Genomic DNA, 14,526 nt, shown 5'->3' on the forward strand with positions numbered 1-14,526 from the left:
AGCAATGTGTCTAAGTTCAAATTAATTCTTTCAATTAGAAACATGGAATACCTGAATCACTACTTAAACACAAAAGTCTGATTTGTAAGTTTTGCGGGTTTACTGTTCAGCCCTTTCATAAATTTATTTAGAAGTTTCCCCTACAGCCCTTTCTGGTACTCCACAGTGACATGAAAAGTTTCCAGTTTATTCCTACCATTTACTATGCTAGTTTTTAACCTGCAAGAGTACTTCTCTCATACCACAACTAGTTACCTTGACAGGAAGCTGGTAGCTCATGCTGTTTTGTAGTGAGACACATCCCAAACAATCTTAATGTGGCACTAATTACATCTTAAAATAGCAGCAATATATATAGTAGGAGCTGACAACCTTTTCAAATCTAAGAGCCAAACCATCAAAATTCAGAACAAGTGGTCAACAAAGCCATACAAGAATGCCCATTGGCATGCCTGAAAATATTATTGATAAGTGACATGATTAAAAGTAGCATAAACAAAACAGTGTACTCAGACTTTATTTAACAGGACACTTTTACTGTTGCATCTTTTTGCACATTTCTTTGAAGTTTACATCATAAATGGTCAAATCCAGCTTTGTGCATGCATTCAGGCGGTCTTCTGTCAATCTTATGGTAGGGGGCTGGAGATGTAGGGGTGCGGGAGTCAGGGTTCGTGGTGCATGTGGGGCTCAGGGCTGGAGACTGGGATGTGTGGGAGGTGCAGGAGGCAGGCCAGGGTGCTGCAGTTGGGAAACAGAGTATGGGAGGGCCCTGAGGGTAGATTACCTTACCTGGCTAGGCCTGGGCTGCTGCACCCAGGCAGCAGTGGCTAGACCAGGATCGTCACAGCTGGATCATGGCCTCTCCTACCCGCGCCACAGAAAAGGAGGAGGGCTGCTGCCACCAGACCTTCCTGCCGCTAGATGGGGGCTGGACCACAGGGACTACCTCAGGATCGGGGCAGGGGACAGAATGCTGTGGCCAGATGGGGGTGTCATTGTCTAGGCAGGAGTAGTCACCCCACAGCCTTGGCCCGAGCTCCAGGAGCAGCCAGGCAGTCATCATGCAGCCCACCCTGGCTGCAACTCCAGCCCTGGAGAATAGTTGAAGGTGGGTCCAGAGCTAGGTGGTGGCTGCCTGGCTGCTCCCAGGGCCTTGGTGCAGTTGCTTCTGGAACTGTATTGTGACCCTATCCCCAGGAAAAGCTACAGCACAGCTTGGCTCCAGGTCTGGCCCAGGAAGCAGCCAAATATGCCAAGAGAGACATATTTGGCTCCCAAGCCATAGGTTGCCTACTGCTGAAACATAGGCTGTTCTCTGCCCCCCCTCCAGACTGCAGAAGGCTTACAAAGTTCCCTGGGAATTAAATACTTATGATCAAGCTGTATTAATGAATCTGAGATCAAGATGAGTATTTCTTATTAGTAAGAGCAACTCATGCGATCCACCTTTTTTGAATGGGAACGTACAAACAGATCCTTTGAAAAGGATATTACTAAAAACTTACCTTATGTAAAAGGGAACTATAGAACACTGTACAATAAGCCACCTTTATGAGACTCTTGGCGTACATTAAACATGACAAGAAGATAAAGAAACTGGAAATTCTGCTTTTAAAAACGTATTAAGACAGTCTGAAAGGTGTTGCTTCCAACACCCACCTCCTCCACCAGGCTCTATTTTTGCTTTTTAATTTAAATTTTTTAGAATTCAGGTCAGTAACACAATTCTCCCCTAAACGAAGACGTGAACCCCTATCTGGAAAGGCTGCAGACATTAAAAAAAAAAAAACCAAACACACCACCCACACCAGACTAGGGAACAACTAACTTCTCATTTCTGAGGTAGAAAGAAAAGCAAGGGTCATCACATCTTTCAGCCCCGTTTTGTGTGTCACAGCAAATAAAATGGCACAACGCCATTTTTACTCAAAATTTTCTTTAACCCTTTAATACCAGATTCAGGCTTAGCCGGATTAGGTTCCACCCCACCACTCTCAAAACAATCGAGACAGAGACTTGTGCGTTGAGAGTAAACTCACCTAGATTCAGACCTGGATCTAGATTTTGACCTGGATCGCCTTGAGTCCTCCTTGGATCGAGATCTTGCCGGAGTGTGCCTTGCAGACTTGCCAGACCCATGAGCACTTCCGCTTCTGGAAGCAGAACGGGATTCCTGCATGCAGATATTGAAAGTCTAATTTGTACACAATTTTCTGGGTGATCTAAATTCTGTAAACAAGCTCCAGTGAAAAAAAAATGGTAAAATTTGCATCTCAACTATGTGTCCGGGCAGTTGAAATTAGAACTGCCTAGATTTTAAGATATTTTTCCCTGGTAGGCACTTCTTTACCCTGCATGTGCTTTCTCTATTAAACAGATAATGCATGCATGTTTAGCAAAATATACAGGGACACATAAACAGACTAGTAATTACTTAGCGTAGTGCTTTCAGATTCCAGATTACTTCTTATCTTAACTTCATTTTTATTCCTTTTCTTCATTCTTCCGTTTCAAATTCTGACTTCTTTCATCTTCCCCACTTCACACAAATTGCTCAATATTCTATAAGTGGGACTTCTGGTCTGATAATTAGCATGCATTCATTCACTTTCTTTTTTTTCAAATTTCAGCTTCACTTATTCCTGAGCTTCAAATAATTCTCATTTATAAAACTTGTCAAATGACGACTTCCGCATTTTCCTTCTTCAACATTAACCTTAATAGAAAAAGAACAGGATGAAGAATATTTTAAAACTCCAGGATAAAATCTAGTGCCAAAACTGAAACTAGAAAAAAAGGCTATGTTTTTGGACTATGTTTTTGGACACGAATTGGATCTACCAAGTTTTCTATTACTTTTTACATGGATGTCAAATCAATCTTTGTATTGGCTAACTGCATTCTCTATTTATGCCTAATTTAAAATGAAGTGTGCAACTGATGAAGATTTACTGGTGATTTTGACATATTTCATGCTTCTTCAGCCACATATGTAGATCTTAAGAAAATGCTTAAGTGTCAAAAGGTCACCAATGCACACACATCTAGTTAAACAGAACAAACTGATAATCTTTTTTAATTTAAAAATTCAGATATTAAGTTACTCAACATGATAATGTTCCTTTATGTCACTAATACACATAATTGTGATGGCCTGATTTTAAAAAAGTTAAGTATGGGCATATTTAATTTGCCTGCAAACTAACTGCATCTGTAAGTTTTGTATTTCACATGCAACCATGGTAATTCTGCACACTAAACTGAAGATGCAATTGTGCGTATCAATATTAATTCTGGCTCAAAATATAATGTATTATTTATACCATTGTTTATTACTTACATTTTTCTCAGTATGGATAATTAACATAGCCTAGTTACTTACATTTTATGGTTTTTAAATTTCTAGCCAGTGCCATTTTCAAGTTTCATACACAATTACAAGACTGCAACACTTGGGTTACAAACACTGGAAAACAGTATTTGTTTTGAAAAAGGTATTGGGGAATTTTTTGTTTTTAAAACTTTCCTATTGATTTCCAGTTTAGAAAAAACACTCTGCTGTTTTATTTAAAATAATCTTTGAATCTATCAGCAGCCCATTAATTATAACATTTTGGGGCCACATATTACTCTACTTGTCAATTCTAAGGATTTTTTTTTCTTTTTAACTTCATATTCCTAGAGTTTACAAATTCCTATGAAAAGATGTTTTGGTCCTGGATAGTTAGTGATTAGCTGAATTAAATTAGTTTTAATTTTAGCTGAAACCACTTCCATACAACCTAGAGAAAAACTTGCTTTGCTGTAACAAAAAACAGGACTAACAAGATGGTTTATTAGGTGATGAGCTTTTATGGGCCAGACCCACTTCCAATTTGATCTGAGGAAGTGGGTCTGGCCCATGAAAACTCATCACTTAATAAACCACCTTGTTAGTCTTTAAAGTGCTACATAGTCCTGTTTTTTGTTTCAGCCAGACTAGGCTAACACTGCTACATCTCTATTGCTTTGCTGTCACTAATGTGTTTATCTTGCCTACTGTAAATGTTTTAAGTAGTATTATGAAGTGCTAAATGAGAATTTACTTCAAACCTACAGCAAGAGCAGTTATGCTAGAAGTCATACATTCCTCTAGGGATGTAAACGAGTTGCTGAGCAGGCTTATCGGTTAATCTTAGACAACATGCATTCCTCCCTTCACTGCTTCTGTTTTCTGTATGAGAGGTAGCAAAGGGGGGAAGCCAGCTTAAAAGCTGATTTCCCCCTAGCAGGGACACTGCGGTGTTACCTAACCCCTTCCCCTATCTAAGACAGCAGTGATTGGGGGAGGGGGGGGAGAAGAAGAGACAAGGAGAGGCTAACATGAAACAGCCTCTGCCTGTGGTGGGCCCAGGTTCACTGCAGACAGAGGCCGCTTCATGGCAGCCACACACCTCCAGGGCAACATTCTCTTTTCATGGGTAGCTCAGACAACCCCCACCACCACGGACTGGGGCTGTTGTCACCCCACATTGCTGCCTGTTTCAGAGGTAGCAGCACAGGGCATCAGGCAGCTGGTCTGTATGGGGACCTGGTTTTTAAACTGGCTTCCCATACCACCCCACTGCTGCTGCCTCTGATAGAGGCAGCAACATGGGGTGGCAGAGGGCTCCTTTGGAGTGGAGTCGGAGCACACTGACTGCTGGCCCCATCCCCAGGGACTAGAGAATAGTCTAGTAACTGCTAAGAATGAATGCAGTTCCTTGGCTATTCAATTAGGGTATGTCTACACAGTACTGTTATTTCGGAATAACTGACATTATTCCAAAAAACCAGAGTATGTGTCTACACTACAAGTCTTCCTTCGACTTCCTGCTGTGTAAATAGCGCCAAAAGCCAAGGTATGCTATTTTGATTTCAGCTATGCAACTGAAGTTGTGTAGCTTAATTCGACTTTTGGCCTGCTGTGTAGACCTATCCTTAACTCACTAATACCTCTATATTCTCTTATATTTGGGAAAATGTAATCAAATATACTACCCAGCCATGAAGAAATAAAAGCAGACATTAAGAAGTATCTACCATGAGTAGTATTGTAGAGGTTCATGCAATGAGAACTAATAGAATTTTTCTAATTATTAAAATTAGTTGTGAACATTTAATCTGGAGTCACATCCATATTTAAAGAAAAAAACTTAATCCATCCCAGAATTCGTCATGTTAAGTTTTGATAAACCAATTCAGCTAATCAAAATGTTAATTTTTTTTCCAGAACTTAGTTTTGTCATTTCAAATCTACTTTCATTTACTGTATGTATATATGAACACAACTTCCTTCTAAAAAGTACTTCATGCACAATAGTGATAAAACTGAAAACATTTTGGAGATCAAGCTTCCTAAAACTAGTTCAACTTACTCAGGATTTTCCAAATATACTTTTTAGGCCTGGGCGTAGAAACATATGGAGCACTGAAAATTCCCATTGCTTCCCTCTAGTAACATTTCTGTCCAAAAGCCACTGCTTAACACAAAACATTGTCTTCTACAATACAACTTCTATGGACTTTGCTATGTTCTCCATAAACTAAGCACTCACTTTTAAACAAACTTCTTGTTCTTCACAGGTCTCAGAACTTGCAGACAAAGAGCAATACTATGCTACAAACACCCAACATTGATTTTAACTGAATAATTTCAAATATTACATTTTATCCAAGAAACTCATATCTTAAAAGGTTGGGTCACTTTACCTATATCACCAAGAGTAACATCACCTGAAGTGCAACAAGTTAAACCCTTTAACAGTGCCAGATAATTATAAAGGTTGGCAACACAGTGGTTCATACAAATACAGAGGTAAACACAACTAAGTGGTATTCTCTTTAAAAAAAATAATTGCAGGAGGAAACCTAAAAAGAGAAAAAAGATAATTGCTCAATATCAACACCTTAAATTAAGCAATTGGCTTCTCTCTCATGCAGTTTTTAGATTTTATTTTCTCTCTCCTTTAATTCTATTAGCCCACGTCATGATTCTGTATTTCTTTGCCCAACCCCTAGATTTAGTCTACCTTTCTGCAGAATCTCCCCAGGTTGCTTTGTCAGTCTTTGAAGAACTTATTTCTTCTTCAACTCTAAAGGGCACATATTACTGCAAAAAGCCTTAGAAGATTGAGGAAAGCGGGATACAACTCCAGAAGAGCTTATCAACACTTCCCAAGACTGGCTGCTCAGTATTCCCTTTGCAGTCGAGTACACTGCCTCAAATACCAAAAACCAGGGAGCAGAGAATTTGATTTTCCCCTAATATATTTCCTCAATCTTGGTGCAAATTTCTCTCAGTTGATTCTTTACATTTTTGAGCTTTAGTTAGCTTAGTTTTGCTCTTCCCAGCCTGAGTTTTCCTCACTTCCTAGTTGTATTGCTTTTGCGTCCCCCCCGTATGAAGATTTCTTCTGACAGCCTGCTATACACAGGAGCAGAAAAGGCAGGACAAGTTCCAGGTTGTACTGTGGATAGGGGAAGAGTGGCGATAGAAAAGTTGATTTCTCCCACCTCGTCCTCCTTCCCACTCTAAGCAATAGTCTGGATCTGTTAAAAAATTCCCAATTGGAAATTTTTTCCAATGTTTTACACCTAAAAAGTTTTCTAAATCTGAATTTCAGAATTACAGCGGGGGTCTTAAAATCCTAAAATAACTCCCCTACCCATTCCTTGAACCTGCTACTATATGAAGTCACATTCCCACCCTCACCCCCTTCAAGCTATATTGGATTTTGAGAATGCATGTGAGTCAAGTAGTTCAGGCTGTAGTTCCTGTAGTATTAATGCCACATTTTTGACATCCACATGAAAAAAAAACACAGAAAACCCACACTTAAAAAGGGACAACAAAAGAACAAAAACTCTATGCCTTTTGTGTTTGCATCCCATTAACAATTATGATTAGAACCCTGTTTGGATCCAAAATTGATATCCGTACCTACAAAAAATGAGCTGTGGATATTCAGATTTGCAGGGCTCTAATGGCAATTGACTCAAATGAAGGGCAGAGAGTACTCAGCACAATTATAATGATTTTTCTTTTTAAAAGTTGGTAAAACACCCAAACACCTTTTTCCATGCAAAGACAAGGCTAGCGAATTCCAATCAAAGGTTGAACACCCTCAGCTCTTCTGTGGTCAGTCAAAAGGAACAGGATCAGTATTTGCAGGTCCCAAACATTCCCAAATATAAGTACAAACATCCCAAGGTAACACCCGCTTCCAAAAAGATTACCAGGCCTGCACAGCGTAATTCAGGAGTGACCAGAACATCAATGAAACAACATCTGGTAAAATGACTTCAAATAAGAATGTGAACTGTTATCTGGGTGAATTGTGAAAAACGCTCCCAATTTATTCCAAATCCTAGATTCTGCAAAATTTACAGAATCTCACTTCACCTTGGGCAGTCTGTCAGTGAATACACTTCAGAAGCCTGATAGTACTGGGAGATAAGCAAATGCTATTTGCACCAAAATAAATCACATCTTAACTGGCTTGCTAGACCAACAGTTTTGCACTATGAATAAAGTGGGGATCCCCAATTTCCAGCTTGAAACAGTCGAAAGCCACTTTTGTTTAACTCTGCAAAAAAGCATTCATAACTACTAGGAAAAATGTCACAAAAGCCAATTTTTGTTGTAAGTCAGTCTCAAGATATTACAGACAATGTAAGTGAGGTAATATCTTTTATTGGCCCATTTTCTGTTGGGGGCAAAGAGAAGCTTTCAACCTTTCACAGAGCTGCTTCTTATCTGAAGAGCTTGGTGTAAGCCCAAAATCTTGCCTCTCACCAACTAAGGATGTTAAAGACTAGTCGACTTGTTGACTAGTCAATCCCCCCCCCATGAAACAGAGACAGCAAGGGGGGAAGGAGGGGTACTTCAAAGTGGCAATGCGTGGTGCCACCACCTTGAAACCTCAAGGTGGCAGCTGCACAGCTGATCCTGGGATCAGCTGTGTGGTGGGCTGCCCCTTTAAAAAGGCCAGCTGGGGATTCCCAACTGACCCCAGATTCCATGCAGCACTTCCCTGGAACCCAGGGTCAGCTGGAGACTCCACAGCTGAGAGTCCTGGGGAAATGCCAGGGAACCTGGGGTCAGCTGGGGACTCCCCGGCTGACCCCAGCCTCCCCTCCTACCTCTTTGAATCCTGTGGAGGGGGCAGTTTCAAAGGGGCAGCCGCTGCCCCCCACTGACTTGGACCTCCATAGCTTTGAAACGCACAAGAGCCCCTGCTGGGGACTCTTGTGCATTTCAAAGCAGGCACTCATGTGCAGCCCAAAGTCAGCAGGACTTCCAAGGAATCCCACATTCCTCCTTTGAAATGTACAAGAGCCCCAGCAGGAGGAATGCAGAAGTGCCTATTGACTAGTCTATGGAAATTCTAATGACTAGTCAACTAACCACATTTTAACATCCTTCTCACCAACAGAATAGTCCTATAAAAGATACTTACTTGCCACCTTGCCTCATGTAACCCATTAGTCTAAAAGAGCAAATATGTTACAATCTAGATTAAAACAGACCATTTGTTGTAACAAGTTGGCTATGATCTCCATTAAAAAAATCCCAAGTTACCCATTCAGGGGTAATATCATTACATATTAGTGGGGGAATCTGATTTTAGGTCTTATTCAGGGATGGGCAATAGTTTTTGATGAGGTGTTACTCAAATAATTTGGTAAGTGGTCACGGGCAACACTCTTCCATGATATTAATGGAGGTGGTGCAGGGTCTGAGATGGAGGTTTGGTACAGCTTGGGGTAAGACTGCGGGGGCAAGAGGGGCCTGGGAGAGTGTTGTAGGTGGCAGGAGTGCAGAGATTTGGGTTGTGATCGAGGACAGGGGATTGGAGTGCAAGATCTGGGAGGGGGTTCTGACCTGAAGAAGGGGGTGCAGGGTCTAGGAGAAGCAGCAAGAGTGCAGAGGGTTGGGGGGGGGGGCGGAGGGACTGTGATGCGAGATCGGGTCTGACTGGGAGGTGCTTATCTGGGCAGCTGCCAGCCAGCAGCCCTGCCCAGCAGGTTCCTCACCCAGGTGGGGGCCATATATGCTGCAAGTCCAAGGAGAGGGGTACGTGACATGCTGCCTGTCCTGCAAATAGGCAGTTCTCATTGGCCAGAAACCAGCCATTGGGAGCTGCTCTGAGCAGTATGCAGGGCAGACAGGGAGTCCGACTGAAGCTCTGCTGTGCCCACAATCTGGATCTGAGGGCTTGGTGGGCCAGATCTGGCTGCGGGCCATATTTTGGCCACACTGGTCTTGTTCATGTTTATGACAGGGTGTTGCTTACATGTATAGGCAGTCTGAAAACCCCCAAGACCAGGGTGACAGTTTAAATGTCATACATTTTCTATAACTTTCATGATTTTAGGTTCACTTCACACCAAGTGTTTTCACAAAGTTTTAATACAGTTTCCAGAGGTAAAAAGTCAGTATGTTAGCAAACCGTACACAAACCCTGCTAGTATTTTCCCAGCAAAGTAGGGTTTCTGCCTGTACACTCACATACAGATACCAGACCGTGGCAGTCCATCATAACGAGGAAATATATTACATGGTATATAAATGGTAAGTATGTTTTTTTCTTTCAGAAACATGCTGGTCTAAGTACAAGATGTAGACATGAAAAGACTGGAAAAACACTAACCTAAAATGTCTTTCAGAAAAACATCTGATAATGTCTAGCATCTTCCAAGTACCATGCCACTTAAAAGGGAACCAAGCCCTCAATTGTTGATCATTTAGGCCAGGGGTGGGGAACTTTTTTTGGGATGTGGGCCACTGACCCATAAAAAATGAGTCGGGGGGGGGGGGGGGGGCAAAGTGAGAAGACCCCGACTAAGAAGAAAGAAACTCCCCACATTCCTCCTGCACACTAGAGCCTAGTGGGAGGCTGGAGCACTTGCATGGGTTCCCCAAGGCTGAGCCTCAGGGGCTGGATCCAGGCAAGCTGGGGGCCACATCCGGCCCCTGGGCCTGAGGCTCCCCACCCCTGATTTAGGCTATATCTACACTGCAATGTAAATCTTTCTTTGGGCCTGGGGTCAAAGGTAAGGATGTTAAATTATGCTTAATCAACTAATTGAGTAGTCAGATTTCCATTGACTGCTTGATTAGTCGATAAGGGGGGAAACTGCAGACCTGCAGAGGGGTTAGCTCCTCCCAGCACTGGCTTCTGCTCCTCCACTGGTTGCCTTTAATAGAGGCAGCAAGGAAGACGGGAGCAACTAGCTGAGTAGTGACTTGACTAGTCACTTACATCCCTAGTCAAAGGTAACCCCTTTGGGTCTATACTGCAACTGTGTTCACACAGAAGCAGGTGCATGCAGGGCTGGAGGGTCCAAACACAAGTCAAGCCCAGGGATCGGTTGGAAGTTTGCCACAACTTCCTTAATGCTCTTACCTGCAATAATCTGTAGCTATACTCTTAAAAGTCCAGTACTACTGTCCAATACTGGTAAATCTGCACAAACTATGAAATTCTATACGTGCTACTGAAAAGATGAGTATAGAGACAATTTATGATTTCATACTAACATCTTACATATTGATTTCCATTGAAAGCTTAATTTTGCTGTAAAATAAAAGGAAACACAAAATCTCCGTAACAGGTTACCAACTATGCTATTAAACAGTTAACCAGGAACATAAGGCTTACTGGTAAACTGGCCCTTGCAGGTGAACTCCAGCAGTGGCCGGCCAGTGGGCCGGAGCAGCTCTGGCAGGCCCTAGTTAAACTATTAACTAGTTTATCACTAGCATTTAACCAGCTAAACATTTTAACATCCCTATGATCCCTATGACCAACCAATATGTAGAAATATAAACAGCTACATCAGTCTCAGGCATTCAAATTCTGCATGGTTTGAATTACTAGTTTATCTATGTGGATTGCATTGATGAGTCTTTTTTTTTTGGCAGCTATCTAAATAATTCATCTCTCCATTTCTGATTACTTTCCATTTGTTTGCGTAAGAACATTTTTGCAGTAAATACTGCTTGTTTCTGAAGATGCTTTGTACTGTATCGTAACTGCAGTACAACAACTAGGCTTTCACAGCTAATTGTGCATCCCTCGTGAACATGAAGGATAATACTGCCCCAATAATCACAGTGCGATAACTGCAATACTACAACTAGGCTTTCACAACTAATTGTGCATCCCTCGTGAACATGAAGGATAATAATGCCCCAATAATCACAGTGCGCAGAACCCAACTTCAGGTCAGATTGCAATTTCAGGTCAGATAGTACTGTCCAGACACACTTTTAAAGTTACTGTGAAACATGGCTCAAGAGGCCAAAGTCTGTGTGTGTGAGGACTAAAATTGTAGCTGTTTCAAGGGACAAATTTAAGATTTTTTTTTAGACAAATTACAAGTAATTAAGAATCAAAGTTAAAAGTATGAAGATTTAACTCACCCAGGCAATTACAATTTTTGGTAATTAATTAAACATTCAGAGGTGGATTACTTGCGCAAAGTAATCATGAACACTATTATCAAAGGACACAAGTATCAAGTTTTGCAGCAGGACCAGGAAGAACGACTGGACACTGTTGTGGTCCCCGCAGAGGTTTTCCTCTTGCCCAACCACTGATCAATCGGCTATAGCTGCACCATGCACAAGTCTACAGGATTGGTGTCTGAAGCACCGCGCGCTCCCAGCTTCGAGGAGACAGGCCACAAGCGAAGACACAGCCACCCTAGGCACCCGGGACCCTGCAGAGCTCGCATTGGGGGGTCAAGGAGAGCAATGCTCGCGGCTGGGGCCGGACAGACACCGTGAAAGCTCCGCCCCGAGTCGGAGTCCGCGCTCCCGTTAACACGTGTCGCTGCAGCCAGCGCCGAGCGTCCCGGCAGCTCCTCGACTCGGTGTCCGCGCCCGGCCCTCCCCACACGCCGCCCCTCTGCCCGCGAGCTCAGGCACCAGGCTGGGGCTGGCTCCGCGGAGCACGGGGACAGCCGCGGGGAGGCGGAAGCCGCAAGCCCAGCCCCAGGGGCCTGCGGGGCGGCCGCCCCCCCCTCAGGGCCGGGCCGGGCCAGCCCAAGTGCGGGAGGCGGGGCGGGCCGGCTCGTGGCCGCGCTTCCCGGGAGCGGCAGCACACGCGCGCCCGGCCATTTTGTCCCTTTGGCGGGTCCCCAGCCCAAGATGGCGCCGGGAGGACTCACCATGGAGCAGGCAGCCGAGCGGCTAGAGCGCCCCCGCCTCCCCCCATTAGCGGCCCGGCGCCATTTTCCCGCGCCAACCCCCGCCAGCTCGATCGCCCCGGCCCCCCGCGCGCTGCTCGCGGAGGCTCCGCCGGCCCCCGCGCCGGCCCCGCCCGCGAGCCCAGGCCCGCGCCTGCCCCGGTGGGCGCAGGCCGGGCCCGCCCCGGCCGGGCCGCGCTGCCGCTGTGCGGGCCCGGCCGGCTGCGCACGCAGGCTCCGTGTATTACCCGCTCGCCGTAGTTCTGCTCCCCGCTGTCGCTCATTGTCCCGCGCAGCCCGCCAGCAACCGTCGCGCCAACCGCCACTGCCGTCCGGCGCCTGTGCCCGCTGCCAGGAACGGAAGTGACGCGCGCCCTTGGCCAGCCCCGCCCCTGTGGGAGCCGGCCGCGAGCGACGCATCCGGTGGGCTGGAACTCCCTCGGTGATTGGATGAGCCTAGCCCCTCCCCGCCCGCCCCCGCCTCAAGGGGGAGTCTGGCCCCGCCCCCACCTGTCCCCTTCCCCCGGGACTGATACTAGAGATGTAGCCCTGGGAGCCTGGTGTAGCTGGAACAAAAGCCAGGCCCATGCAGCGCTGTAAAGAGGGGTTAGTAGGGGATGAGCTTTCGTGGGCCAGACCCACTTCCGCAGATCAAATAGTGGAAGAAAATTGGCACGGCCATATATACCAAAGGGTACAATCAAAAAAAGTGAACACATATAAAAAGGACAAATCAAATTTCAGAACAGAGGAGGGATGGGGGGAGGTAAATGTCTGTGAGCTGATGATGTTAGAGGTGATCACTGGGGAAGCTATCTTTGTAATGGGTAAGGTAATTAGCATCTTTGTTCAGACCCCAGCGTAAAGTGTCAAATTTAAGCATGACTGACAGTTCAGAGGTTTCTCTTTGAAGTCTGGCGTTAAAATGCCTTTGAAGCAGGATGCAGGTAATCAAGTCGTTGAGACAATGCCCTTTCTGGCTGAAATGGCAAGAAACTGTTTTTCCTTTTCATAGGTGTTCATTTTTTAAATTGTATCCTTTGGTATATATGGTTGTGACTATTTTCTTCCACTATTTGATCTGAGGAAGTGGGTCTGGCCCACGAAAGCTCATCATCTAATAAACCATCTTGTTAGTCTTTAAAGTGCTACATTGTCCTGCATTTTGCTTCAGCTACCCCAGACTAACACAGCTACATTTCTATCACTGTTTTTTCTTTATGATACTGTCTGATATCCGTTTTGTGGGCATTGATTCTTTGGTGAAGCGACTGAGACGTTTGTCCAATGTACATAGCAGGCGGACACTGTCGGCACATGATGACATAAATTATATTTCTGGATGAGCAGGAATATGTGTTCTTGATCTTATAATTGAATTGGTGAGGTCCAATAATAGTGTCAGCAGAGTAAATATGTGGACAAAGCTGGCAACGGGGTTTGATGCAAGGAAAAGTTCCAGGGTTGGTATTAGTGTGGTATGTCCTGTGGTTGTTGGTAAGAATCATCCTGAGGTTAGGTGGTTTTCTGTAGGAGACTATGGGTCTGTCTCCCAGAGCCTCTCGAAGTGTAGTATCCTGTTCTAGTATAGGTTGTAGTTTATTGATAATGTGTTGGACGGGTTTAAGTTGGGAGCTATAGGTGATAACAAGTGGTGTTCTATTGTTGGTTTTCTTGGATCTGTCTTGAAGTAGACGGCTTCTGGGTATTCGTCTGGCTCTTTCCATTTGTTTTTTTATTTCTCCAGGTGGGTAATTGAAGTTTATAAATGCTTGGTAGAGAGATCCTGAAGTTTCTGGTCTCTGTCAATGGGATTAGAGCAGATGCAATTGTATCGAAGGGCTTGGCTATAGATGATGGATCGTATGGTGTGTTCTGGATGGGAGCTGGAGGCATAAAGGTAACTGTATGAGTCAGTGGGCTTTCTGTAGAGAGTGGTGTCTAATTTACCATTGGTGATTTGTACTGTGGTATCCAGGAAATGGATCTCTCATGTAGAATGGTCCAGGCTGAGATTGATGGTGGGGTGTAGGTTGTTAAAATCTCTGTGGAATGTCTCCAGTGTTTCTTGGCCATGCGTCCAGATCATAAAGATGTCATCGATGTAGCGTAAGTAGAGAAGGGATAAAAGGGGACAGGATCTGAGGAAACGTTGTTCTAAGTCAGCCATAAAGATGTTAGCGTACTGTGGGGCCATGCGGGTACTCATGGCTGTGCCACTGATCTGGAGGTATAAGCTGTCCTCAAATTGGAAATAATTGTGGGTGAGAACAAAGTTACATAGGTCTGCTATCAGGTTGGCAGTGG

At 44.4% G+C, this 14,526-nt stretch overlaps 1 protein-coding gene across 2 annotated transcripts in view; it reads right to left on the reverse strand.

The window, feature by feature from the left end:
- TRA2B (transformer 2 beta homolog) overlaps nucleotides 1–12,625 on the reverse strand; it is a 28,252-nt gene extending 15,627 nt beyond the window's left edge. For both annotated transcript variants that reach the window (XM_075937338.2, XM_075937339.2), the window contains exons 1-2: nucleotides 12,468–12,625; nucleotides 2,043–2,176 (exon numbers count right to left, since the gene is read on the reverse strand). In XM_075937338.2, the coding sequence (XP_075793453.1) occupies nucleotides 2,043–2,176; nucleotides 12,468–12,503 (170 nt within the window). In that variant the 5' untranslated portion in view covers nucleotides 12,504–12,625. The remainder of the gene's footprint in view (nucleotides 1–2,042; nucleotides 2,177–12,467) is intronic.
- Between the last annotated feature and the right edge of the window lie 1,901 nt (nucleotides 12,626–14,526).

The sequence above is a fragment of the Pelodiscus sinensis genome, chromosome 10 (genome assembly GCF_052426305.1).
Source record: "Pelodiscus sinensis isolate ZL-2025 chromosome 10, ASM5242630v1, whole genome shotgun sequence".
In the NCBI taxonomy this organism is placed as follows: Eukaryota; Metazoa; Chordata; order Testudines; family Trionychidae; genus Pelodiscus; species Pelodiscus sinensis.